The sequence below is a fragment of the Macrosteles quadrilineatus genome, unplaced genomic scaffold (genome assembly GCF_028750875.1).
Source record: "Macrosteles quadrilineatus isolate MER2022 unplaced genomic scaffold, UCM_ALF_1.0 Scaffold_2__2_contigs__length_208266976, whole genome shotgun sequence".
NCBI lineage: Eukaryota > Metazoa > Arthropoda > Insecta > Hemiptera > Cicadellidae > Macrosteles > Macrosteles quadrilineatus.
Genome location: NW_026542595.1, coordinates 141,682,022 through 141,708,645, shown reverse-complemented (window position 1 = coordinate 141,708,645; position 26,624 = coordinate 141,682,022). Strand labels below are relative to the sequence as shown.

The following is a 26,624-nucleotide window of genomic DNA, read 5'->3' as shown; positions in this document are numbered from 1 at the left end:
ATATATATATATATATATAGATAACATGCAGAGGAAACAAAGTTGCACATCAAAATGCCTGATTAAACACACACTACCCCCACCCCAACAAACCTGCTGACTAAGGGAATATTAATTTCCTATTTTGTATTTTTACTAAAAATGCCATATTTATAAATTAAATGATTGAAATAACATCAGTTTATCAAGTACTTAGGTTTGCTGTTACTGTGAAGGTAATGTTACCTTCTCTGTTCTAGGCTCAGTGGATATTACTGGTTCCTCTATCTTTGGTGATATTCATCACGATTCAATGGAAGTTATACCAAAGGAGAAATAGAAATATTCTCAATGTTGCTTATAAACTACCAATTCCCATTCCATGTAACATGATTTTGGGCACATGGTACAACCCACATTCAAAAATATGGGTACCAACATATACTGGTGAAGGTAATAATGACAGTTCATTTCAGTCCAATACAGTTTTATTTGAAGAAGAAAATGATATTCCAAAATCAAAGTGATATATAGTTGAATTCCTATGATAGGTGACAATTACACATATTTCACCAGAATTAGAAACTACATGGTCACTGATTCTCACAGAACACTTTTTTAATCACTAATTCAATAAATACCTACCTGTTTCAAATCCAGAATTTTATTCTTAAATTTAAATGGAGTGTTATAGTGTGTAATAGCACTCCCTCAAACTTTTAGTCATGCAATTCAATTCATGATTACAAAAAATAGTATTATCAATTGTGTTTTTATTGTTTTTGTTCCAGATTTTACAAACTCCTCAACAATAGCAATGAAAACAGCAGCCAAGCAACCGTACAGCCTGTACTGTATGTGGGCTGGTCCAATACCACAAATATTTGTACAGAAACCACAAGATGCTCAGGTAAAATAAGCCATGGATTAAATCTTTGACTGTCAATCTAAGTAGACAGAACAGTATCTAAAATCCAATGATTAAACTTAACCCTTCCCAGACGTAGGTCTCATGGACCAAACAAACTAGGAAAAACTTGAAAAAATGAAAAACCAAATTTTCGTATTTGTATATATTTTGGGGGGAGGGGCTGCTTTCCACTTCCACAGAGTGTGTGGAAAGTAGTGCCATAATGGCATGAAACTATACAAACACAAACTATAGTCCCTCTGTAGAATCAGTGGAAATATCCGCTTCCCTTTCTCTAAATAATATCCTAAGTATTTTGTGGACACACCACCCATTCAAGAAGATTTAATAAATGTATGAATCTAGATTGTTTTTAAAATTATGTATGCTTGTAGCTACTTTCATTTACAGCCAACATTTACTATATTTCCAAATTAGATTGTGACAATAACATTTATTTCTAGCATCATAACTCTAAGCAACAACTAATGGATGGTTTCAACATATTTTATCTCATTCTCGAGCTATTAATTTGTTATAGTTGTCTGTTTGTATGTTTGTTACAGCAATACAGTAGCTTTAATAGCTACCAAACGTTTTTCATTCAGGAGCCATGACCAATTGCGAAGCATAGGTAAACCTAGTATTTTATTGTCGAATATACAGTAGTCATGGTGTTTTCAGATAATACTGACCAGTTCTAAGGCTCTAGAAAAGGGACCAGAGTACAGATTTTCCCGATTTGCTTTTGGGGATGGCCTTATAACTGCTCCAGGTATGCAATGACAAGCATCTTTCAATAAACTATAGTTCGGCCGCTTAGAAAACGACCTGCGCGCTAATGCTAAACCAATGCTGGAGGAGGTTGCTTTCTAAGCGGCCGAACTATAGTATTAGTTTAAGAAATTTTACAGTGGTTGCGGTAATCATAATATTACTGAAACATAGAGACACTGTATTATTACGATGTATAACTATTGACTATGTGTAACTTAATCAAACTGAACTTTGTTGTACCAGTACAAATAAATAATTTTAAGACATGATTCTTTTAAACAGGTGCTAAGTGGAAGATAAGCAGACGCAATATGAATCCTATATTCCATCGCCAAAACCTCAATTACCTAACAAGAGTGTTTAATCGCTCCAGTCAACAGCTGGTGGAGGATTTAGCTAGTCATGATGATGGGAAGGTGTTTGATGTGTTTGACTCTTTGCTGAAGGCATCTGTATCCTCTGTTTGTAGTAAGTATCATATGTTTAGCAATATGTTAATGTAATGTTATGCAGTTTGAAAAACAATTATTTTCTCAGAAAAAATCTGCTATAGTTAACAAGACTATTCCAAATTAGTTTTCAATTTTAAGGTGTATTTGCAGGCATTTTATTTGGCCTTGAAGGTCAGAAGGAGATGGATGGCAAAGATGTTGACCTTGGAACATCACTCATTTTTAGGTAAGCAATTTTAAGTTTGAAAGTGAATTTTTAATGTTTCACATTTTATCAAGCTATGATTTGCCTTTTGGACAGGAAGTTCCTTGTCAATATTTTAGCTTAATTTTTTTCTTCACTGTTTTCTCAATGCAAGTTTTGATCTTGATGGTAAAAACCTTTGAATTAAAAAATCAATCCATAGGTTGAGCGCACCAGTGAATGACCGACCCCCTACCCCCTGGTGAATGCTGACTGCTTATAAAACATAATAAAGCTTTTTGTTTTGCCTAGTATATCACAAGCTCTAAAAATTTACTTTAAGGCCTGGTTGGAATCTCTCTGTCACTGGTTTAAAAGGAATTTCTCAATCATAAAGTCAAAGTCCTTTATTAAGCCAGATTAACAATACATTGCATTGGCCAAGTCAAGAGATTACATTTATTATGAAATTAATTAACTACTAAATACGGTATATACTAATTGTTTTCTTTTATGTTTAATCCTTTTGTAACACAAACCGAATTGAATGTTCCAACCAGTTCATCTTCAAGCTTCCCACTATAGAGTGTCACACAAAAATGGATGTTAACTGCAATATATGTATTCTTCCATAATAAATATGTTAAGGTAGGCTACAATTCCTTACTTATTTTAAAACCAAAATACTATTCTTGATCTTTAAATTAATTCAAACATTAACCTTGTCCAGCGAAGACTTACACTATATTTACTATTTTGATTGAAACTGAAATCTTTGTTTACAGAATAGGTTACATTACATCAGAGAGAGCATTCCGTCCATGGCTGTGGAGTGATCAAGCTTTCTACTACATCTACAAAAATAAACTGCAGGAACTAGAGAACATGTGGACTCAGTTTATTAGTAAACCGATGAAAGTAATGGGTATATGAATTCTTAATACTGGTAAACTAGTTAGGAAACATACAATTGTGTTACGTTATTGATTTTATTAAATTAAAACAATTTTAAAAAGACCCACATAGAGCACATAGTAATAGTCAAAATTACAGACCAATTTTTTTACTCAGCAGGGTAATAATAAAAAATCCAAGCACACATAAAACGTTTTAGTGTCAATGAGGCCTTGGATCAGTCACAGTTGACTGCTGCAGTTTTCTATGACCTATCCAGGGCTTTTGACTGTGTGGACCACAAGTCACTATACTGATGGTCAAATTGAAAAATATTGGCCTGGAGGGAATGGCTCTAGAGTTATTACAGTCTTAATCTATTCAATCGAAACAAAAAATGCACAATAGTAACAAACAATTCAATAAAATATTACTGTAACTGGGCCAGGGTTAGAGACGGTGTTCCACAAGGTTCCATACTTTGGTCATTTATTTGATTTATTATATATATTAACCCTTCCTGGACGGGTGACGGATATATCCGCCTAAGTCTTTGGCGATAAAGGACGGGTGGCGGATATATCCGCTTATGGTATTTGATGTTCCGGACGGGAAGCGGATATATTCTTTGCCTTCTCTTCAGACAGACTGGCAGGTGCTTCAGCAGTAACCAGATGTTTTGTGGTACCAAGGCACAATTTTCCTACTCTCTCCATGGTTGCGCTCTCTCCCACACTCCCCCCTCTCTCCCACACTCCACCCTCTCTCCCACACTCCCTCCTCTCTCCCACACTCCCCCCTCTCCCGCGCAATACGTACCTCTCCTACGCTCCTACCCCTCAATGCTTCGCTCTCAACACTACGTTGTCTTTATTTATTGTTTACATATTGTTCTTTATTTATTGCCTAACGTTGTCATGGTCATATCTTCAAAGACGGGTGGCGGATATATCCGTATAGTTAAAAAAAGTAAACAATTATTTCGACAGTATGAAGTGTTCCATTGTGTTTATTTTATGTATACTTGTATAACAAACCACAAATAAGGAAAATTTATTTTTATTTTTTCCTATAATTTTTTCTCGTTCTATGTCACGATTTCGCCCGTCCGGAATGGGTTAATAACTTGCCCAATTGCTTTAGCACAAATACCTATACTTTCAATTTCTATGTAGGTCGCACTACTGCTTGTTTGAAGAACGTAAGTGAACTCTAATTAACTTGACAGCACAATTGTAAAAATTAATGAATTTGGTTTGAGAGCCATGGTCTGAAATTAAACCAATATTCTTCAATTAAAGCTAAGTGACAGCCACACAATCAATAATGAAAAAATGTTAAGTTTAAGGGTTTAAATTTAGATTAAAAATTATGTTGTTCCGACCCAATTCACTATCTAAACTAAATAGATAGGGTCAGCTAGGTTCATCCATTGAGTTTACTAACTAAAGTCACACCTATAGAATTCTGCTTGATAGTATATCATGCATATGTTAACTGTTTACTCCTTGTCCACTTAAAGGAGTTAATCTATGGGGTCCCTCAGAGGTCATGTAAGTGTTTACTTGCTAAAAGTCCCCTCTTAGGACTATTTTCACCTTCACCAGAAATCTAAAACCAACGCTTTATGTATGTAATTTAAAATGGCAAGGTATGTTCATTTAATCCTTCTTTATATGAAAAATACAAAATAAAAATAAGTTAGGTATCAAACAAAAAATGATACCTAACTAAAATTGTCTATGTCCCAGACGTAAACACATAAAATTTGATACTAGAAAAATGTACAATCATATTCCTTACAGAACCAATTTGTTTTTTTAGTTGTTTGTTAAATACCATTTTATCCTACAGAATTTTATCAAAATAAAATTTTACATCTAAGTTAAATGAGACTTAGAGTCAAAAAGCGTATTACAATGTCCATACTTTTTAAAGATACATTTTAAAGCTTTTCACTTGTTAGGATAATTTTGATATTTAAAATTACTATACCAGCTTAGAAATTACTTTTGTAATTACTGTGTCAGGCGATATAAAGCTTTGAAAATATTTAATATATTATCACACTTCTTTTTAGATCTACTTTCAAGATATTTCTCCGAATGTTTTGTTGTGAAGTCAATTTATGTCGCATATATATTTTTGATATCATACCAAGCTATATCATACTTTAGTTTAGGTGTCATAGTTACTTTATGTTTCATGCGTAGCTATATAATTCATAGCTTTTTAAAATAATCGTTGATCGGCTTACTAACTATAACTAAGAGGATCTGCAAATTGCTTGACAGTTAAAATAATTTTAAAAATCGTATTAGAAATCTAGGTAATATACTTTGGAATATTTTTAGGAAATGAAGGTCTAATGACATTACCAGAAGCATACAGCAACATCTTAAAAGAGCATAGTTTATTTTCCGAGGAGGATATGCATGCTGAAATGAAGACTGTGCTTGCGACAGTAAGTTTGTTTTTATCTTACTTGGTATTTTGATATAAAAATGCGTAACAATTAGATACAAGATGTCCTGACTAAGGGAACAGTGTCTTAGTCAGCAACAAAGCTACACAGATCATCTCACTTACACTTATACACTTTCGCAGTGTATTCACACTTGACTTATACAGGGTGTCCATAAAAAACGTTTCAGAACTTTGGGAAATGAATCCCCATACTAAAAGGAAGAAAAAAGTTTATGGGAAGGTATGTCCTAAAATCCATATTTACCCAGATATCCACCATTTTGTTTTTTATACAAAAATATTTTTTTCTGTGGAGTTTTTTATTCGATGATTATGAAACTTGGTAAAAATGTTACCATACACAAGACCTATAATAGAAAAAATAATAAAGTTGTTCCGATTGTAAATTTCAAAATGGCGGCCGTTTGAATTTTTCTAACTCAAATAACTCGAAAACGGCTAATTCTATGAAAAAATGTCAAGAATACTTTTTTTAGCATTTTTAATTTCCTATCAAACGATACCAAGATCAAAAAGATCGGACAAAAGATAACTGAAATATAACGGTTTTTGTGTAAAAATAAGGCAACAATTAAGGGTTCCCCGACTAACTTTGCCTTATTTTTAAACTTTTTTCTTCCTTTTAGTGTGGGGATTCATTTCCCAAAGTCCTGAAACGTTTTTTATGGACACCCTGTATAATACACACCCAAGTGGTTTGTTGTCCCTGTCTCTAAAAGTTCATTGATTGTTTTTTTTTCACATCATAATACTAGCTTGACATAGTGCAGTTAGTACAAAATATGTCAAATAGATAGATATATAAATTAAAAAGTCCTAAAACACTTCAAACACACAGATAATGTATCAATACTTGCTATACATTATATTACTGCCAGCTTAGTAGTCAGTGTCTTGGGGCTCATTGCAAGGAACAAATATGCTTTGATAAATTTTAATTGAAAATGTATGGATTAGTTACAAAAATAACTATCATATACTACTCTTGCTTCAATATGTTTGACTAAGAAGTTAAACAAACATTCATCCATTTTTTAGAAATAAAGCAAATTAAATAACTTCCCGTTTTACAGGGAAGTGACACAACAACTCTAGGGGTTAGCTCCTGTCTACTCCTGCTTGGAACTCATCCAGAAATACAGGTATTATTTTGATATTAGGAAAGGTATAGCTAAATTCATATTAAACATTTATATAAAAGAAAAAAATCAATGGGTATTATTGCCTCATTCATGTAGGTAAAAGGGGTCTATGACTAAAGATTATTGGAGAGGGAAAATTAAGGTTTTGTTAGGTTTTGAATTTTAAAAACCATTAACTAAATAAAAGTTAGGTAGTGATTGTGTCAATGAGGATGACAAGCATGAAAGGTAGTGCCAGGGAGACAGAAAACCTCCCCACCACTACCAAAAACGTAATTTAAATTAAATTAAACCGTTTTTTAGACAAGCTTACTGTACAAAACAAATGTGCAAGTCACTCGCCACTATAAATGACCATACTTACTAGCTTATGCAGAAGTAGCAAAGGCATTCAAAGGTAAACAAGCAGCATGATTATTTATAAAAAGAGTCCCATACGGTATTCAGACTTTCTGTTCAATTTAAATGTTTTTATAAAACTGTGTTTCTGATTATTTCTCCTATCAAATGTTATCTCACATTGTTGAATAGTAAGGTTAAGTTTGAAACATATTAGTACAGTTTGTTAAGATATAGTGAGTTAGGAGTTTTACATAGAGTTTTATTTTTCTACAATCGTAACAACTATAAGTAAAAAAAATCAATCAGCTGCTATATATCCATGCCTTTGGCGCACTCCTGGGGAACGGTAAAAACTAAAAGTCCTTCACTTCTATTGGGTACAAAAGATTTAAGAAACATACAACTTTCTTAGTCCTATTTTACTTAAACTTAAATTCACTATCTTAACAAACTTTACTAACGTTTAAAACTTCAACCTAACTAATCAACACATATAGTGACGAATTTCAGTAAATTTAATATTATAATTTCAGGATAGACTCTACAATGAGATAACTAGTTTGCTGAACTCGGATGATGAAGATATTACGATTGAAGATGTGAATTCTTTGCCATTCCTGGACCAAGTAATCAAAGAGAGCTTGAGACTATCAACAATCGTCATTGCCTTTAAAAGGACTTTTAGTGATGATATAAAACTGAGTATGTCTATCTTTGTACTTTTTTGTTTACTTTGCAACTGAATATATAATAGTACGGTGCAATTAGACCTAAACCTCATCATCCAAAGTGAAAGCTAACTTTTGACTCCAAACTGTTCGGTATGGTCCCCTTTTTATGTGGTAAGAAGTTACACTATTTTGAGTGTCTGGTTAAGGGAATAGGGTGGTTAAAGTTTAAAAAAATGTTGTACTGTAGTATTTTTGGATTTGTAATTTTTTATCAAATATTTCAAAAATTATATGGTTTAGTGCAAAATACACTATTTTCAAATACTCGTCCATAAATTTCAAACAAGAATGCTATCTATCTTTTAGCGAATTTCTCAAACAGAAAATAATCTATTAATTAATATCTCTTTTATAATGATATATTTGTTTTGAAAAACTTAACATACATACAACTTAACATAGCCTACATACAACTCAAAACTTAACACATAAAAAAAAATAAAAAATACAATTTTTAAGATTTTTTCTTAGGTAATATTTCAAATTATGAAAAGTATACTGTTTCTAAAACTTATCTATTTAAAAACATTATATTTTAAAATTTGTTAAAATATTGCTAAGTAATAACAGAAAGTAAAAAGTATGAAAAGAATGCAGTTTTCAAACCTTATATCAACAAATATTTTCAAATGATATAAATTCTTGCTAAGTAATTAAATGAAATTAAAAAAGTATGAAAAATACTCTCTTTAAACCCTATCATAAAATATTTTAAAATCTGTTAAAATCTTTATAAATAGTTAAATAAATTAAATGAAAACTATAAAATGAATGCTGTCTTACATTTTTTCATACCAAAAAATAACAAAAATAATAAATAAATTATAAATAAAAATAATTTGATAAAATATTGCTAAGTAATTAGGTGAAATGGAAATCTATGAAAAATATGCTGACTTATAACTTTGTCCTATTAAAAAATATGATAGAGTACAAGTACATAGGAGTTATCTTTCTTGGAATGATCATCCTAAGGTAAAAAAGAGAGTAGGTAAATTTGCTGTAAATTCAGTCTGGAGTGCTTTGAAGTGGTAGTGCAAGCTTTGCTCTGCTACGGAGAATAGGTGTAGAGTTATGCTTGTGTGGAAAGCAATAACATAGAATCCGTCCAAAAAATATTCATGAATTCTTGTGATCACGGGAAAATGATGATGAAGTCGTAGCTGCAGTAAACGATCACAATTTCTCCACAAACGCAGAAGATGTCCACAAATTAGTTGCGACCGTGGGAGGCAGAAGGGATGTGCCCACAGCAGAGATTTAGTTGTAATTGCAGGAGACTTAGCATGTCTTCGCCATTGTGGAAGATGCTCACCATTTCGCCGTGAACATAGGAGACGTTCTCTATTCCTCCGCGGTCACGGAAGATTATGACAATTTCACTGCGACCAAAGGGGAAGCTCACGATTCCATTGTGACCAAGGATGATTTGATTTTTTTTTCAATTTCAAGTCGCATTCTACAATTCTAGAAACATTTTAGACCAATTGCAATAATTTAACAATGAATATTTTCCAAAGCAACCCAAATTTTATCAGACCTGATTTTTGAGGTAAACATTTGGACAGTACCTGAAGTAAAAAAGTCTGGCCTGCTTACCCTGAATAATGAATAAGGGCATCACACTCCATTCTACACTCACCCTTCACTCATATTTGGATTAAAATACACACCTAGGTGGTGTCCCATCTCAAATGATAATAATAATAATATTATTATGAAATATGGAATTATTTATTGGTTAGTCTCCTAGCTTCAGGTCTATTCATTAATCAAGAGTTGGATCATCAACAAGGGTTGAGTTCATCGAGTTGGAGCAACCCTTGTGTATTTATAAGCCCCCTAATCTCTAGCAAACGAAGAATCAGAGTAGAGGGGCCACTCTGGTGAGGGCTGCCAGGGGCCTGATAGATTCTGTTTACGACCCTGTGAATATAAAGGAATGTGCGGCTGGCCATAACATGCATAATAAGAGACAAGATGCAACTGAATGCAAGGCAAAAAACATATCATGGGAAGATAGCGCACGGAAATTTCAATCCCTTAAGAATAATCCAATAAGAAAAATAAACAAATATACTTAGCTGGGATGAATTACCTCCAGAGAATAACTGAAAATACTGTATTTTATGTTCCATCATTGATATTCTAAATGTAATTTGAAACCGTTTGTATACTCATATTATTACTTACAAACAAAATTGATATTAGGGATGTTCACTTTGTGATAAAAGCTTCTTCTTAATAAGTTCTTAATGTCTGAAAGTAAAAGCCAATTTTGGGATTGCAAAGTATCCAAAACCAGTCATGATCTCAAGTTTGAACCTCTTCAATAAGACTTTTTAAGCGATGTTTTTAAACTTAAATTTAAGGGAATTTGAAAACCTTTGTAATGTGTTGTTACTGTATTTAATTGTTTACAGCTGAACACACCATTCCAAAGGGCGCTAGTGTGATGGTGAGTGTTATAGGACTTCATTTTGACCCTGAGGTTTACCCAGATCCTTATGAGTTCAAACCAGAACGGTTCACTCCAGAAAACTCAGCAAAAAGACATCCATATTCATTCTTACCATTCAGTGGTGGTCCACGAAACTGTATTGGTAAGTTATAACAAGAAAATATAGTTTATTATTTCAGAATTCAAATGACATGAAAATTAACAGTTCACATCTAGTACATCAACATTATTTTACTGTAAGTTAAAAATATTTCTATTTATTAGATTTATTTAGTAGTTTACTAAAATTGTTTCAAATGTGAATTTTAAAACCAGTTTTGAAGTGAAATTGATTTATCTCAGTCCATTCCAGAGCCAAGTCTTTTGCCTCTGCTAAAAGTTAGTAAAATTTCCATTCAGGGTTTGCTGCAAATAAAAAAAAAACTCATAATAGCATGACAGAGTTATCATACTTCAGTGATTTAAGTTGTAGTTGTTGATACAAGTGAACTTTGTGAGGAACCTTGCATTTAAGTAAAATATCACTGTGAATATGTGTTGTTTTCAGGAAAGCAGTATGCAATGATCTCTATGAAGATAATGTTGGCTTACATATTGAGAAAATATAAGGTACATGCGAAAGATAATCTTTTAGATTTAAGATATTTTTTTACAATATCTCTCAGATCCATTGACGGTTATAATATAAGCTTGGAGAGAAGAAAACAATAAATCCAAAGTACTATTGTTGTCTTTCATAAAACAGTGTTTAATAAATCTAAACTTTCAAAGTGTTTTACTTATTCCACCGATTTTTAGTCTATAGATTTGATATAAGTATTTGACCAACTAAAAATTATTTTTTCACCAAAAACCACCTGAAACCCACACATCCCAACCTAAAAAACTGTGTATATTAATGCAGTAAACTCCATTGAGTTGGCGATTCCGCTTCCAAAAGATGTAATTTGCTGGGAAATTGAATTCCCCCAACAAGTACCAACTTTTTTTAGTTTCTTGTTGAATAAATAAGTAAGCAAACAAAACAAATCTATCTCAGTTCAGTTGAGATTTGCTTTCCAAGCTAAGTGTAATTCACAGTATAATTTGACTCTCTGTTAGTACCGTATGGTTATTTTGGTACAGTTCACATTTTATTTTGATGTTTCCAAAAATGAAATGCTTTAAGCTCTAATTAGTAATGTACCCTATAAGGAGTGTGTGATTTAGAGCATCTATACTACCTAATCCAACAAGTACTGACAGTATAGTAGAGGAGAATATTCTACCTTGATGACAGTGTACTCGGATCACTGTTAATAGTTCTGACTTATGCTGCCACATATAAGTAAGTGGTGCACAGTGGCTGCACTAGAAACTGCTTTAGTGTATGAAATCAGTTCCAGCCTGTAGAGAGTATTTCATCACCTTCAGTTGGGCAGTAAGTAAACAGTTTTTCACACCTTATAGTGATCGACTCAAGAGTAATGTTTCATACGTCTTGAAATAGACCAGCTATTGTTCAGTATACCCACATTTGTAGCTAGTTGATGAGAATTAATTAGGGGATGAATGAATTGATGAAGGTTTAGTTTTAGCGTGCTGAATCTGCTACCGATTAAGAAATAAAGGGGTTGTAGTTAATGGATGAAGGCATGCTATGTCTGTGTCTAACCTATATTGTAAGTTCTGGTACCAATCTACATCTTGTTTGGATTTAACCTAAAATTTGTACAGTAGATTACTCAAGAAATGGCACCATTTAGTTTTCTAGTATATTTTTTTAAGTAAAATATTTCTGTCGGGACCACGTAAGTTTGCAGTTGGTGGCAGCCTATCACAAGACAAGGCTAGTGCGACGTTGCCACATCGCCCGTTGACAACACTAATTAAAATATACTAAGCAATATATTAAAATCAGCTGGTAGTAACAGATTTGGCAACACCGCACGGTTCTCATTGGTTCATTCAAACCCATATGGTAAATAGGCTCCTCCCTCAACTGCAAACTTACGTGGTCCCGACAATAAATAACTTTTGAAGACCAGTCTTGCACACTAATTTTGTTTGGTCAGTTGTGAACAAAACGTTATAAGTTTCATTGTGCAAAGAGTTTTAAAATGTTCTTAGAGGAAAAAAGTGTTTCACTTTTTGGAAAAATTGTTCTACTCAGTTAACATTACCTTTATAGCCAAGGTAGCCAACATAAGCTATTGACCCTAGGTACATGACATGAGGTTGTGATCCATGGTGCATGACCATCATGTACCATGGAGCAATTGTAAACAAAATTAAGAAAGCGCATACAGTTTTTTTTCTTATCTCTACTCAATTTTTTGTGGAAAACTCTCTGCTGATTTGAGATTGTAAGAATTAGTGAGAAAGATGTAGGCTAGGCAGACATGGTGGTTTAGTTATAGTCAACTAACTGATTTTTTTTATAGTTCAATAACCATGATTGCAAGCACCACTTTACTAGTGTTAATTAAAATAAAATGCATAAGACTCAGGAGAGATGGGCTCCCTCAGCAGGATGAGTTCTTCTGTGTTGGACACTTTACAGAAGCCATTGGTGTAGAAGTTCAAACTCCAGCAGGCAAAGCCCCACAAGCCCACAGGTGAAGTGATTGACTCGGCAAAATACTCAACTGCTAGCTAAGGGTCACAATTACAGTCTACAGAACCATAAAACACCATAAAAACAATAAAACACCAACAAAGCAATATATCTCGTTACGTTTACTGAGAACATTTTGCTCAGTGAATAACTGAACCAGTGCTCGATTTACGGCAGAGCTTGGTGGAACGGCATTCCGGTACATCTCTTTTTTCTCCGGAAAAATAAAAATATTGGCATAAACAGTACATAAATAGGTAGTAATAACATTAAATAGGTTACAGTTCCGGCACCTCATTTTTTTTTAAATCGATCACTGAAACAAATTATAACAAAAGTATACAAGTAAAATAAGTGTCTTCCAACAATATTAGATAGATATTATTCAATATATTTGTCAAATAATTATAAGAATAATGTATACATTACTGTCTATAATTATTTTGATATGTACCAGTAGTGTAGTTACATTTTGAATTATTGTACTCAAAGTTCAATAACTGCAAGCACACTTGCCATGTTTACATAAATGATAAATATCTTCAGTATATTATGTGTGTGATAAGGTTCTGGAACTACCTCCCCGATACAGCACTGAAATGGGATGTGGCAGTGTGAAATAAACAAATTGTGATCATAGTAACAAAAACTACAATGTGATGTAGTGAAATGTTTTTTTAACACAGAAATTAAACATTTATTGGATTTTACAATATTTAAGGTAAGTAGTAATACTATTACTAGATTAGATTACAACAAAGCTCGACACACCATTTTGCATATTTTAAGGCGATTATGAATGTTAAATGAATGGAATTTATTAAGCTGATAATCAAGGACATTCATAACGGGTCCATAGAATAGAGAAATAGAATAGATGAGTCCAATTCCCGATTATGCCCCAGTTTGCACTAGTATTGTTTAACTATACTGAACCAGTATGTAAAACATGTTTTAATGTTTTGTTTTCCAAACAAAGCTGTCCAAAGATTGTGCCAGTGTAGTTTCATAGCGCTACTACTAAATGAGTAGTTTCCCAAAAATATCAAGGGACAAAATGTCCAAGTAAAGTATCATAAAAGAAAGCTAATGTTGGTTAGTAAGGATGTTTTTAAGGAATAGAGATCATCTAGCTTACTTGAGATATTAGAATCCAAGGGCAAATAGAAACACAATAAACCGCAAAACATAACGTTGATATTTCGTCCCGATGTAAAAGGTTAAACCAATTAAACCCACTTAATGTTATTGGTTTCAAATGGTCAACTAGTAAAACTCCTTCAAAAATCCCTTTGTTTTTTTTATTAAAAAGTACCTCTTGAGTCATTTAGCAATAATTATTTGTTCGAGAAATATAATTTCTTTGTTGTAGGTTTTGGGAGATGGATTTGAAAATTGTAAAAGACATAACTTTGGTGAGTATTAATATATGTTTCACAATTAATAACATATTTTGCAAATTTAAATGTTTTATGTCCCTCTAATTCAAAGTCTTAAATCCTGGGAACCCCATTATTCCAGGGAGAACCCCTATTTGTGAGACAGAAAAAACTCACATTTTGACTCTTGTTTCAGGTGTATATATAGGGTATTTAATTATTTCAATTTTCAAACCACGAGAACAATATTTTAATGATACAAATAGAAGGTTCTAGATGCTTTTGGAGAAGGTAGCAGGCCTGCAAGGATTTAGAAGAGCTGAGTTTAAGGGTGTGCTCTACCTCAGCTCGGGCTTCACTAGCTATGTTGCGCAATTGAACAGCGCTGCAAGATGCGCTTGGTTTTAATCCTCTCAAATTACTCAGTTAATTTTTTTTAATCTTTTCATCTGAATAAGGTTTCTTACTCCTTAGATTCAAATTTATGACTGAATCATTTTAATTTTCGTCTAAAAATTCATTTGTACGTGTAAAAGGCTTTAGGAAAAGCTTATTTTGAGGTATTTACCAGTCACTTCCCACTTAAAATAATTCTACTATTACCAAAAATTTTAATGATACAAGCCTACAAAAATAAGAAATTAGTGAATTACATCGAGTGAATTAGCATTGGGTACTGAAAATAAATTAATAACATAAATATATTTTCAATCGGTTAAGAGCTAAGCCGACAATTACGGTGATCCTAAACCCTTGCATTAGCGCGCAGCGAACAGGTAGAGCACTCCCTTAAGAAATAAAACATATCTAGCATGGTAAAATTAACTTATGGCCTGCTATAAGCCGTTCTTGTAAATCTAAATACAAAGTGAATCTCAATGAGTCACTAACATAAAAATATAACACGTAAAAATTAATTAAAATATTTCATTTAACGAGTTCTTACTTTAATTGTCATTCTTGATAATATCCCAGCACAGATGTTGTTTGGCGGTGTGGTCATTAATTAGGTTGATTTATCAATCGTAAATATTTCTTACTGTGTTTTCCAGGCTTTTAAATTTTCTTTAGCTACTCAATGCAGTTCCTTAAATCAACTGAATCTAATTAATGTTTACTTACCCTGTGCTATATTGCTATGTATGTTGCCAGTTTTCATGGACATTGTTCTTTAGCCAATTTGGTGTTTTATTTTTGGATTTGTTTTTTATTCAGGAAATTTGAAAACTTAAGTATTTATGGCGGGCAGGACCACAGGGTCAGCAAACGCATTGAAGTGGAATCCTCATCCGTCCTGCGCACAAAATCTGGTTTGGAAGACAATGTGATTATGTCGCTGTAGTTGCCTACAAGTATGCCCTAGAGAAGATCCGATCATTGACAAGAAAATTATAAATGTCCTTTAGGTCAAAATGCAGAAAAGAAAGACAGCCCAAGCCAAAATGTTGTTGAATTAGTTTGCTAATGAGCAAGGCACTGACATTATTTTACTATGTGAGTATGAACAGAGAACACTTCTCCGCAGCAGTTTTTGGATACTTTCGGCACTACAGCTATTTGGTATCTTGAGCTTAGGAAGGTCCCTGTCATCAAATCTGACTGAGGCTTCATGTGGGTAATGGAGCAGACGTTTGACTTTCTCTTCTTAAAGCTTGACACCTGAATTTTTTACTTATACCTTGCTTACTCTGAGATTGTGGCTGGAGCTTGGTCTTCATTATTTGCGAGAGATGCGACTAACGGACACAAACTCTCAATGGACCGTCCTATCTCTTACCTTTGTGTGGGTGAAGCCTGCATGTGTGTACATATGGCCGACCCTTTGACCAGCCTCAATCCCTGAACAAACAGGGTATAATTCCAACACATGCTCTGTTCTAGGCCCAGTGGATTGTACTGGTTCCTTTGTCTTTGATGATATTTATTACAATTCAATGGAAGTTATACCAAAGGAGAAACAGAAAGATTCTCAATGTTGCTTCTAAACTACCAATACCCATTCCGTGTAACATGATTTTGGGCACTTGGTACAACCCACATTCAAAAATATGGGTACCAACATATACTGGTGAAGGTAATGAGGATTATCTAATTTTAGTCTGCTACTATAGTTTTATTTTACAAAGAAAACACATGATAGTCAGTAGGTATAATTTGAAAGAGATTGTAGTCAAATTGATCCTTGAGTTATAAGTTGGTTAGTACACAAAAATACCAAAAACAAAACAAGAAAAATTACTAACTCCAAGCGGAAAGCCTTAAGTGCAGCACTAAATTGAAACATTTTACCAAGTGGTGTTAAAACAACTGTCATGGGAATACCTTGCCTCCATTAAAAAAATTGATTTACCTGTTAATTCTAATAATTATTAGGATTATTGAAAGTAATCCATAGACACAGTTTAATGGAGGCTGTTTTATCAACATTATAAAATATTTTTTGTCATACTGTAGCAAAGCATTTTTTTTTATACATGCATTGTGGGTCTATAGGTCAGTCGCTTAGAAAGCGTCCTCCTCGTAGCATTGGTGCGAGAGAGAGATACCGAGCTGTGGGAGTGAGACAGAATATGGCTCTTCCCCCACTCCACCCCCACCCTTTATTTTATTTTACATTTTATTTTACCAAATCATATGTTTTCTTATAATTTTCCAAAGACTTTTGAATGACAATCATTAGGAATCAGCATTGAATATATAACACTATTATTTAGTTTTATATATCCAAAATAGCGTTGTATTCAACATTGAATGAATATACTGTAGTAGTGTTATACAATATAACACTACTATTTAACCGAAAAACAGTAAAGCAGTAAATACTTGATTGGCTGATTGGAGGAGTGGGGGATGTGCGTGCACACACCTTCTTTTATATGCCTTGCCATCCCGGGTCCAGAGGTATTACCATGAGTACTAGTCAATGGTACTACGGTGATAGCTTATACCCCATGTAGGAAATTCACTAAAAGGCCGTCACTAAGATGTGTGATCGTTACTTGCGATGGTGGCAACACCATTATAGGCTAATTGCAGTCGCGTTATTTGCGTCTTACACAATCGTGGCAACATCTGCGATAATCTCCTGCGATTATCTCAGCTTCCATGACTCTTTGTGATTGCGGCTATATCTTAATCGCGGCGAGATTCGTGATGATTGTCCGTTTATGGGCTGTTTTATGGGGTAAAAATAGGGTTTTCCCATTTTTGACCCTAAAAACGCAAAATTTCACAATTTCTTTCTAAACCATTCTGTAGAGCTTAAAAAACAAATAATTTAGTATATTGAAGTTTTATTATGCGCCTAACGGTTACGAGAAAAATTCAAAAAAGTTGTAATTTTAAAATTCTTATGTTATTCTTATTGAGAATAAGTCAACTGTTGTAGTTTACTTGTTTATGAACTAATTTTGATCAAATTTGGAAAAAACATTAATTTCTTACTAAACTACAGTACCTTTTAACATTTTACATAAAAAACACAATTTTTTACCCTTCCTTGTTTCAGCAAACGTACTCGTTAAACTAATTCTATTTAAATAGGGAATAAATGTGATATTGTTAAGGAGACATTTTAGTGTAAGTCCAATCGGGCAAATGGAAATTCGCTAAGTCTGCAGGCTTGCCGCGGCGGGGGTATTTTATTGTTAGTTCTGTAAGTCCAACTGTAGAGGTTATGTTTTGTTTACATTTTGTTTCTTGTTATTTCAGTAATTTAAAACCTCATTTAACCAAATAAAACGATTTAATCATAAACAATAACTGGTCTTCTAGTTATATAACCATATAGTAAAGCACAAATCAAGAAAATAACCCTAAAATAATAGAAACAAAATGTTGTCCACCCCAGCGATCGGTGTGGACGTACATGAACTAGACACGAAAAACAAAGCTACAATATTTACAAATGGGATGAGGAGTCTACTTGTTTTGCTTAGTCTATGTTGCAACTCAGTGGCAGTTCCTTGCTTTTATTTATTAATTCGGCATGGAGAGGTTCCGTCGTGATTATCTGTGTGGATAACACCATTAAACAGATAATTATTCTAACTAATCTGTAGGGATGAAAATTAACCTCAAAATTCGTGTAACTGAGCAGTCAGACATTTTCGGCAAGCCTTAAATCCGTTTAAATCTGTTTTCGGTTGGGCCTGCGAGGACTGTTTTCCACAGCAGTACGAACTCTGTCGAATGTTCGTTGTCTGGCATCCGGTCTGACTTTGGTCGGCCTTTCAGCTTCCTTTTCAACGCAGAAGCCGTTGTTCTAAAGTTAGTAACCCACCGCATTATTGTTATACGCAACGGAACTTCAGTGCTCTGCAGAAAATGGTTCGGTTTTTTGCCGCACCCTGTACTGTATAACACTATGACTATATTCAATATTGAATACAACACTACATTGGATATAAAACGCTTAATAGTGTTGTATATTCAATGCTAACTCGAAATGATTGTCATTCTAAAGTCTTTGGGAAATTACAAAGAAAACATATGATTTGGTGAAATAAAACACGTTCAGCTTGCACGTGACGTCACTATCCACACACCTTGTGAAAAAGGCCATTGGCGGAGAGGGGAAACGTACCCTCCCTCTCCGTTACCTCCCCTACATGCGCTAAAAATTTCGCGCAGGTCGTTTTCTAAACGGCCGACCTATAAAGTATATTTTTGTCCATAGGGAATAAAAAGTATAATAAGTCAGCTGTAAACTATGATTATAAACAATCGCTTGTATCAAAAGTATGAATAGGTTATTTTAATCGCTTGTAGCTTATTGTTGCAATCGTAAAAGAGAAAACTATTGAAAAACTTACTAAACAGCTGCTGGATTGCATCAGCAAAATTGAAAACAAGTTGTAAGTCGTTATGAGAGGTTATTTTTACATGAAAAGTATTTTATTTTCTTACTAGTTTGCTCAAATAATGGGGCAATATGATGAAAAATATAGTTCATCACAAGGCAAAAGGTGTCTTTTCAACTATCCCTCATTTTCCTACCACGGCGAAACAAGCTCAGGTTTAAAAGAATCACTTTACGCCCTAGTGATGAAATATACTATTTCCTTGTAAGGATAGTTAATTTGATGTTATTTGAACTATCGAATACAATCATGCACTCTGCACAATACTGTAGACTTGTATACTTGTTATTTTGTGGTACTATCATGTGAATTTCACTGAGGTGATTGGATATACACTCAATAATAATAGCCAGCTTGTTTTACATAATTCCTGAAAAAATATTATTAACTAACTTTAATTGTGTTTTTGCAGATTTTACAAACGCCATAACAATATCCATGAAAACAGCAGCTAAGCAACCCTACAGCCTGTTCTGTATGTGGGCTGGCCCCATACCAGTAATATTTGTACAGAAACCACAAGATGCTCAGGTAAATAACCTACAAATAATATGTATAGATTAAAAATTAAGATTTATAAATATAAGAGTAGTTTATTTTCTAAAAAAAATGTGCACATCTGTAGCTGTTACCCTCACACCTCACACTCAAAATTATATTTTTGTAACCAGATCACAACAATTACGTCAATTTATATCGGGTGCTTATCAAAATAGTACAAGTAAATCTACTACATTAGTACATAATATTTTTGTAATGATGTAATGTTTCCAGATAATACTGACCAGTTCTAAGGCACTAGACAAGGGGCGAGAGTACAGATTTTCCCAATTTGCTTTTGGTGATGGTCTTATAACTGCTCCAGGTATACAAGAACAAGCTGCTTTCAATTTACTTTTAAGTCTGGATTGATTAACATTCTAAATTAATGCAATACCAAAATACGAATTGAAAATATTGAAGTTTTCGAAATATTAATTAGCTAATGAAACATACCTTACTTGTACAGTTATTTTCCTCTGGTCAACAACTAACAAGTAGCCTACACTATAGTTTTAAAACAGAATTCTTTGAAACAGGTGCTAAGTGGAAGATAAGCAGACGCAATATGAACCCTATATTCCATCGTCAAAACCTCAATTACCTAACAAGAGTGTTTAATCGCTCCAGTCAACAGCTGGTGGAGGATTTAGCTAGTCATGATGATGGGAAGGTGTTTGATGTGTTTGACTCTTTGCTGAAGGCATCTGTATCCTCTGTTTGCAGTAAGTATCTTATTTTACATGTTTTCTACAGATTATTAAGTGTCACATATGCATTACCATAAGGTACCAGTAATTCTCACAGAGCAGGTTTAAATATTTGGTCATTACACTAAAACTTGGTGTCACTGGGTTGTATAGTAAAATCCCGCTAATCCAACATTCATTGGTCCAAAAGCCAAAGAAAATATTTAATGCATTGTAAATGATATTACTGTACTGTACCATGTTCAGCAAAGCTGGGAGCCATCGGTAAATGTCGGCAAAAAGTCTAAACATATTTATGGTTCGAAACTGGGCCCAGCTGTCCTTGATCATTGGGCTTTTACTACTGTTATGGAAGAATAATTGTGTACAGTATCATGTATTTATGTAGCTGACAGGATTCAAATTGTGCTATTGTTTGGTTTTAAATTTCATAATATTAGACCACTGATTACAAAATATATTTCCAGGTATTTTATTTGGCCTTGAAGGTCAGAACAAGATGGACAGCAAAGATTTTAATCTTGGAAATATGATCGTTTTTAAGTAAGCACTTTTAAGTTATAGTTAGAAATGGTATCATTTGAACATCTACCAACTTAATTTAATAAGATAAGGGTTTTCTGGGTAACATCCCTTTGCCACCTGTCATGTTTAACCGATGTTAATGATTGAGTTTTCAGTGTAAAGCTTCTTATGATCTAGAAGAGTGATGAGGTAACTAAAAGGGCCATTTACTTAAGGTCTTGACCCAAGCATTGATTTGTTTCTAGAGTTTGCTTTCAAAGATCCAGTGATCCTTACCATTTTGTTATATGGAAAATCTACCCTTTTCCAGCATAGAGTTTTTATTGCATCCAAAAACCTATTTTGATTCAAACTGAAAACTTTGTTTATAGAATATGTCAGTTTACTTCAGAGAGAGCATTCCGTCCATGGCTGTGGAGTGATCACGTTTTCTACTACCTCTACAAAAATAAACTACAGGAACTAGAGAACATGTGGGATCAGTTTATTAATAAACCGATGAAAGTAATTGGTATATGAATTCTTTATACTGATAATTTAACCTAGTTAGAAATATCACAATTAGGTTGTAGCAGGTAATTTGTTTCTTTTTTTATGTTTAGCGTTTGAATTGAAATTTAATAATACTGCTGTAAGGTACGTTCTGAAAGTAAGTTCCAGTGCAGATGTATAGGCCTACTACAGAAATTTACTTTAAAAAAACCAACGACTCATACACTATTTTTGTGTATAAATCCCGTGATTTTCCACATGTGGTACAAGTTTGAATATACCCGCCAGGTAGAATGCTACTTGTACAGTATAGTCAACCATGAGGTAACATGTTCTTTCAGATCTTCAAAGCTGTTAACTGCTGACTGCCAAGAAAAGACAAAAGATGCAGAAACAAATTAAAACTGCTCGGAGCGAGGTTGGGCTGTACAAAGGATGGTCAAACACGTCCTAACCAAAGACCTGCATTTGAATATGGTCGGCATTGTCGGGAATGAAAACCACTCCTTTTGTGAGCATTCCTCGGCGCTTATTATGTATTGTCATTGCTTATTATGCGGTGGTTTTTGTGCCGTTCGGTAAGGGTTTTAGGTACCCAACGAGCGCAAAGTGCAAGAGCACTAATCACAAAATTACAGTGTTCTTTAATCTTCTCAACTGTAAGAAGCAGCTAGTTCATCATTCCCAACAACACTTCGTTACTCATCATGGACTGTATCTTGCCCTTCTTTGAACTGTCGAACTTATCTTCTCATCATTGAATCACCCATCACATTTTCTCCATATTCCTCATAGATTTTTCGGGAATGTCAATTGTTTTGAAATTTTTTGCATTAAGAAAACAAATCAGCAACTGAATTTTCCAATTGGCAGGATTCTCAATTTACGCAGCCATTACAAGCAAGCGCTACAAAGTGCACGACAACTATAAACACAGAGTAACTGCCATGCATGTGCTGAACTGGGATCGCAACGCTACTGCAAACAATTTTGGAAACAGAACTTACTTTCCAAATGTTCCTCATGTTTAGCATCACCCTCTTTTTTATATCAGCAAATATATTTTCAGGATGTATGTAATTAGTTTATTACTGTGAACCCAAAGGTTTTTTATATTGAGTTTTTACCCTAAGGAAGGTTGCAACTAAAGCCACTACATCTATAAAATGTGCTATATATTGTGTCTTACAATCTAACTTCCAAGGTCTGAATCAATTTAACTTGTGAAAAATAGGGTTAAACATTGCTTTGGGTAAGTATATTACAGTAATATCAAAGTCGGCCAGTACATTTAGGTTATGTGTTACTCAATACTCTGTATGGATATAAAGCTATTGACTAAAAACTTGTATAATTTTAATATCACACTTCTTTTGGATATACGTGATACTTTAGTTAACATACTTAGAAAGAAGATCTGCATACTTTTTAACAGTTAAAAAGAAAAATAATCCTTGAGATCTAAAATTATACCTTGGAACAATTTCAGAAAATGGTGAGCTTTTGACAGTGCCAGAAGCATACAGTAACATCATAAAAGAGCACAATACATTCTCTGAAGTCGACTTGCATGCTGAAATGAAGACCATCCTTGCAACAGTGAGTTTGTTTTAATCTTATGCTGTTTATTAATTTACAAAATGATTATATTCAAACTGTCCTCGCTAAAGGAATGGCTGACTTACTTCAATAACAAATAAACTACAAAGATTATCTCACTCCATTCTAAATTAAGTGTTCCAACCAGTAGTTCAACTTCATCTCGTACAAACAGAGGTCTATTTATTCATACAGACGGGGGCATCACAAATAGAAAAATGTCATTTTTTTTGTATAAGTAAAAAAACTAATTTTTTTTTATTTCAGGGAAGTGACACAACAACTCTAGGCGTTAGCTACTGTCTGCTTCTGCTTGGAACTCATCCGAAAATTCAGGTATTATATTGATACCAGGGAGTCAAAACAAAATTTAGGGATTTTTTCACTAAAATGAAATATTTTTTTATATGAAACATGAAAGGTACTTGGAAACAAATCAATAAAGATGGCAATTAAAACATCATCTTTATGGTGAATTAGGGATGCATTGCTTGCAAATCCACATTAAAACTACATTGGCTGTATTCATTACTGGTGCTAACTAATTGTTATTCAGTCACCCCTGCATAGAAGATTATAGAAGCTTTGTCCATGGGCTTTGAAAGTTTCAGTGCTTGTTTATAGATTGCTTGACTATTGCTTATGAAACACTAGTACGGAACCGGCCTAAGTAATTGTGGATTCATACAGAGAAATCTTATAAGTTTATAGAAGCTTTAATTGTGCATGGGTTTTTAAAGTTTCAGTACCGGTACTACTTTGTAGGGGTCCATCCTTCACTTGACGATTGCTTAAGAAACACATGAATGATTAAGACAGAGATGTTTTTGAATAAAATGTGCTGACCTTAGATCAATCTTGTTAAATACTTACACTTATGCTATCCCCATACAGTCCAATAACTTTTATTTGAGTTGGATTGATGATACCACTTTTTGTACTATTCAAACTTTTAGCTTGACGAAGGTACCAAGTTTTACATAGTATAGTAGAAGAAATGTAAGATTATGCTATTAGACTATAGTACATTTAATGCAGTAAGTATTTCAACACTGTCCTGTATCAGCTGATTTAGCCTTATCCTACAGTACTGTACTTCTAATAATTTCTTCTATCTACATTGAAGAAACTCATATATTTTAATATTTCAGGATAAACTGTACAACGAGATTACCAGTTTGCTGAGTTCAGATAATAAAGATATTACAATTGAAGATGTAAATTCTTTGCAATTCCTGGATCAAGTTATCAAAGAGAGTTTAAGACTATCAACGATCGTCGTCGCCTTTATAAGGACGTTCAGTGAAGATATAAAATTGAGTATGTTTTTTAATCATTCTGTGTTGAATTTATAGGAAAGATATTTTGTTCTGAAAGACTCTTAAGAGTAAAAAAAATCCAGTGAACAAAAAGCACCCCTCCAACCCCTCCCCCCTTCTTAGCGAACAAAAGGTAGTCAAATATAATAATCAGATTGCCCAGAGTAAGTAATTTATCGATAGATAACATGGTAGAAATCGGTTTTGTTGTTAAAGTACCCTACATTTGAATTCATTGTATGTACCTACATTTTTGACTATAGATCTCAACCTAGGTACCATATTTTTGGGAACCTGATTAGCTTGAAATAATAATGGTATAAATTGGGCATTGCTGAACTTTGAATGTATTTGCAACATGATAAACAACTTTAAGAGTATACTTAAAATTACTTGTTACTAAATTGTTAATTAGATCAAATTTAGAGCCATGACAATAGAGAAAAAGGTTTTACAGTGACCTTAACGTTTAAATACATTATGGTGGTATTAAACTTATTGTAAACACTAGCAGAGTACCCGTCCTTCGTACGGGGTTGGCATATATGTATCAAATGCTTATAGCAGTTATGAGTGAGGACATGGTTTAAGAAATTTCGGTTCTTTTTGAAGTTCGTTCGCTACGCTCACTCACCTTTAGGTTGGAGCTCGTTCGCTGCGCTCACTTTCCTTCAGGTTAGCTCGTTCGCTACGCTCACTTCCCTTCAGGTTAGCTCGTTCGCTACGCTCACTCGCCTCCAGGTTGAAGTTCGTTCGCTACGCTCACTCACCTTTTGCTGTTGTCATAAATGTAAAAGAAATAATAGTGCTAGTGCTGCACCCTGTTGGTAATCCTTGTAACTTTTAATGCTATTGAACATCATAGAACAGAACCAACTTGTTTAATTGAAACAGCTGTTAAGATTCATTAATTCCATTTCTCATAAGGTTAACATGGGAAACTCCAGAGCCACTGGGGCGGAGCCCCGAAGGATTTTTGGGATAAAAATATGCCTATATGTTAATCGGGAATGTGAGCTATCATCATGCCAAATTTCAGCCCGATCCGACCAGTAGTTTTCGCGTTTACTTTTCCCATACACACACACAGACACCACCTCTTTTTTATAATAGTATAGATTTAATTACTTACATATTAATATATAATTAAAACAATTTTTACGCTAGCATTTCCAGCAATTAATGCGCTAATTTTGTAGCCTTATCAGTGAGTTATTAAGTTTAAAAAGGGAAATCTCAGAAATCAATTTTATAATATGTTTCATTTTTTATAGCTGAACACACCATTCCAAAGGGAGCTAGTGTGATGGTGAGTGTTATAGGACTTCATTTTGACCCTGAGGTTTACCCAGATCCTTATGAGTTTAAACCAGAACGGTTCACTCCAGAAAACTCAGCAAAAAGACACCCATATTCATTCTTACCATTCAGTGGTGGTCCACGAAACTGTATTGGTAAGTTATAACAAGAAAATACAGTTTGTTATTTTGGAATTCAGGCAACACTAACATTAGCAATAAATAGGATCAATTATCTTGTATATATCGCCACGTCATTTTATAGCAGTAGTTGATTTTACCTTGGTTTTGAAGTTCTTGGTGGCTTGATAATCAAGTTCACACGGAGGGTATAGGCATGGTGAATCCTCTTTATTAGCGGTGGTGTGAAGATTTGTCCTACAAACACGGATTACACACTAACAAAACATTATTTAAAAACTGGCGGGGCTATGATTAAAATGTTCTATCACTCAATAATTTGTATATAGAACTAAAAATGTATGTATAAAACAGTAAAAAACTCATCTTAGGGTGGCAAAATTAGCATACTTCAGAGTATACATTTGTTATTGTTAACAAAAACATTAGGATTGTATATATTTATTTTTTATACTGAATTGAACCTTTATTAAATTTAAGTAAAATATTACTGTCTCTATATATGTTGCATTTTTTTTTTCAGGAAAGCAGTATGCAATGATCTCTATGAAGATAATGTTGGCTTACATATTGAGAAAATATAAAGTACATGCGAAAGATAATCTTTCAGATCTAAGATACTTTTTTGCAATTGCTCTCAGATCTATTGACGGCTACAAAATAAGCTTAGAGAGAAGAAATAAATCAAATCAAAATCAATACCGGTAACTGTTTATTTTAGAAAAGGCTGTTTAATAAATCCAAGTTTTCAAAGTGTTTTACTGTGAGATATTGAGATATTTAGATCTAAGTATTAACCATCAA

General features: G+C 33.6%; 2 protein-coding genes across 2 annotated transcripts in view; both read left to right on the top strand.

Annotated features, from left to right (window-relative positions):
- Positions 1-16,234, top strand: part of LOC128986449 (pancreatic triacylglycerol lipase-like) — a 31,937-nt gene extending 15,703 nt beyond the window's left edge. Inside the window, exon 10 of the mRNA XM_054406828.1 lies at positions 16,216-16,234. The gene's annotated coding sequence lies outside the window, so the exon portion shown is untranslated. The remainder of the gene's footprint in view (positions 1-16,215) is intronic.
- On the top strand, positions 246-26,486 carry LOC128986448 (cytochrome P450 4C1-like; the record flags this gene model as incomplete). The annotated part of the gene is made up of 11 exons (XM_054406827.1): positions 246-432; positions 771-889; positions 1,574-1,664; positions 1,949-2,134; positions 2,269-2,344; positions 3,088-3,227; positions 5,551-5,660; positions 6,757-6,825; positions 7,701-7,869; positions 25,656-25,835; positions 26,344-26,486. Coding segments are annotated over exons 1-11 (1,347 nt in total), but the record flags the coding sequence as incomplete, so codon positions are not given.
- Between the last annotated feature and the right edge of the window lie 138 nt (positions 26,487-26,624).